The following is a 1,886-nucleotide window of genomic DNA, read 5'->3' as shown; positions in this document are numbered from 1 at the left end:
CTGCCTGCAATGCAAGAGACCCAGGTTCAATCTCTGAGTCAGGAAGATCCCCTGGAGAAGGAAATGGCAACCCACTCTAGTATTCTTGCCTGAAAAATCCCATGGATAGAGGAGACTGGTGGGCTACAGTCCATGGGGTCATGAACAGTCAGACATGAATGAGTGACTTCACTCACTTTACACACAATGCACTCATGTGTCACATGTGAAATTATAAGCTGAGTCTTTAACTAGTCTGTCATAGCTTATAGCTTTTCATCATGGATTTAAAATTGACATTTCAGGAATGCTCTAAAACTTGGATCCAGTTCCCATAAATATAACTTTTATTTAATATGTAAAGAAAAAGACATTGCAATTTTAGTTCAAAGGTAACTTTCTTCTAATCAGTTTCTGAAAGGCTTGTGTCACATCCTTGTTCCTCAAACTATAAATGATGGGGTTCAACATAGGGCTTACAAAGGTGTAGAAAACAGCAATGATTTTGGACTGCTCCACTGACTGGTCTGTGGGAGGTGTAACATACATACAGAATAGGGTCCCATAAAACACAGTCACTGCCGCCAGATGGGACCCACAGGTGGAAAAAGCTTTGCGCCTGCCTTCAGCAGAGTGCATCCTCAGGATGGCAGTGAGAATGAACATGTAGGAGATGAGGATTACGAGAAAAGAGTTGGAGAGGTTAAATCCAGCCACCACAAACATGGATGTCTCCTTAATGTAAGTGTCAGAGCAGGAGAGTCGAATGAGGGGTGGGTCAGCACAATAGAAGTGATTAATGACATTGGAGCCACAGAAGGTCAAGCGGTATGTCCACATGGTTTCCATCAGGCCACTAAGGAACCCGTAGGTATATGAACCAGCAATCAGGCAAATGCAGACCCCTTTGGACATCTTGCTGCTATAAATCAAAGGATTACAGGTGGCCATGTACCTGTCATAAGCCATCACAGCTAGCATGCAATATTCAGTAATCACCATGGCAATGAAAAAATAACACTGGATTAAACAAGCAGTGTAGGAAATGGTTTTTTTCTCTGATAAGAAGTTCACCAACATCTTGGGAGTCACGTTAGTGGAATAGCACAAATCCAAGCAGGACAAACTGGCAAGAAAAAAGTACATAGGGGTGTGGAGGCGCGAATCTATCCTGATCAATAGCAATATCCCAAGATTCCCTCCCGCGATGATCAGATAGATCCCCAGGAACAGCACAAAGAGGATGGGCTGAAGATCTGGACGATTTGTTAATCCCAAGAGGACAAATTCAGTCACCAAGGTGGAATTTCCTCTGCCCATTTTCTTAGGTGCCAGCATTGTTCACTTAGATAGATTAAAATAAGAAGTGAATGAGAAGTCCATCATACATTTCTCCTCTCTTTTTCTTGTATTCCCTTTCTCTCTTTTTCTTCTACCCCCAGTCATCCTCACACATAGCTATTATCAGACATAGTCTAAGACTGTAGGAGGTAAGACTTTGAATAAGGTCATAACCCCTAATAGCTGGGTATACAATGTGCAGATGATTCCTAAACAGAATGGCTCCTGTGTCTCCACCTTATTTTGGAACGTGGGAATTATGACCCAAAGTTTATCTTAAAATGGCTTCAACCACCAACTGTTACTTACAGATTGCTATAAAATTGTTGATTCATCACTGGACCCAGGGATGGTTCTGGACAAAATGGTGAACATGTTTGGAAACACTTTTGCAGTCTTTAACAGTATGTGCATATTTATTTGTTTATTAGTCATGCTACATGCAGGACCTTAGTTACCTGACCAGGGATTAGGGACCTGGCCTGTGCCCCCTGCAGTGGAAACACAGAGTCTTAACCACTGGACCACCATGGAAGCTTCCATTATGTGCACACTTAGAAATTCAA

General features: G+C 42.3%; 1 protein-coding gene across 1 annotated transcript; it reads right to left on the bottom strand.

Annotated features, from left to right (window-relative positions):
- Nucleotides 1-360: 360 nt before the first annotated feature.
- On the bottom strand, nucleotides 361-1,317 carry LOC133067327 (olfactory receptor 5M5-like). The gene has a single exon (XM_061158486.1). The coding sequence runs from the start codon at nucleotides 1,315-1,317 to the stop codon at nucleotides 361-363; it is 957 nt and encodes a 318-aa protein (XP_061014469.1).
- Nucleotides 1,318-1,886: the final 569 nt, after the last annotated feature.

Source organism: Dama dama, chromosome 1 (assembly GCF_033118175.1).
Source record: "Dama dama isolate Ldn47 chromosome 1, ASM3311817v1, whole genome shotgun sequence".
NCBI lineage: Eukaryota > Metazoa > Chordata > Mammalia > Artiodactyla > Cervidae > Dama > Dama dama.
This window is presented reverse-complemented; position numbering and strand designations above follow the sequence as displayed.

What these genes read in the sequence shown, in the direction of transcription:
- LOC133067327 (XM_061158486.1), bottom strand. Translation starts at nt 1,317, where the DNA reads ATGCTGGCACCTAAGAAAATGGGCAGAGGAAATTCCACCTTGGTGACT.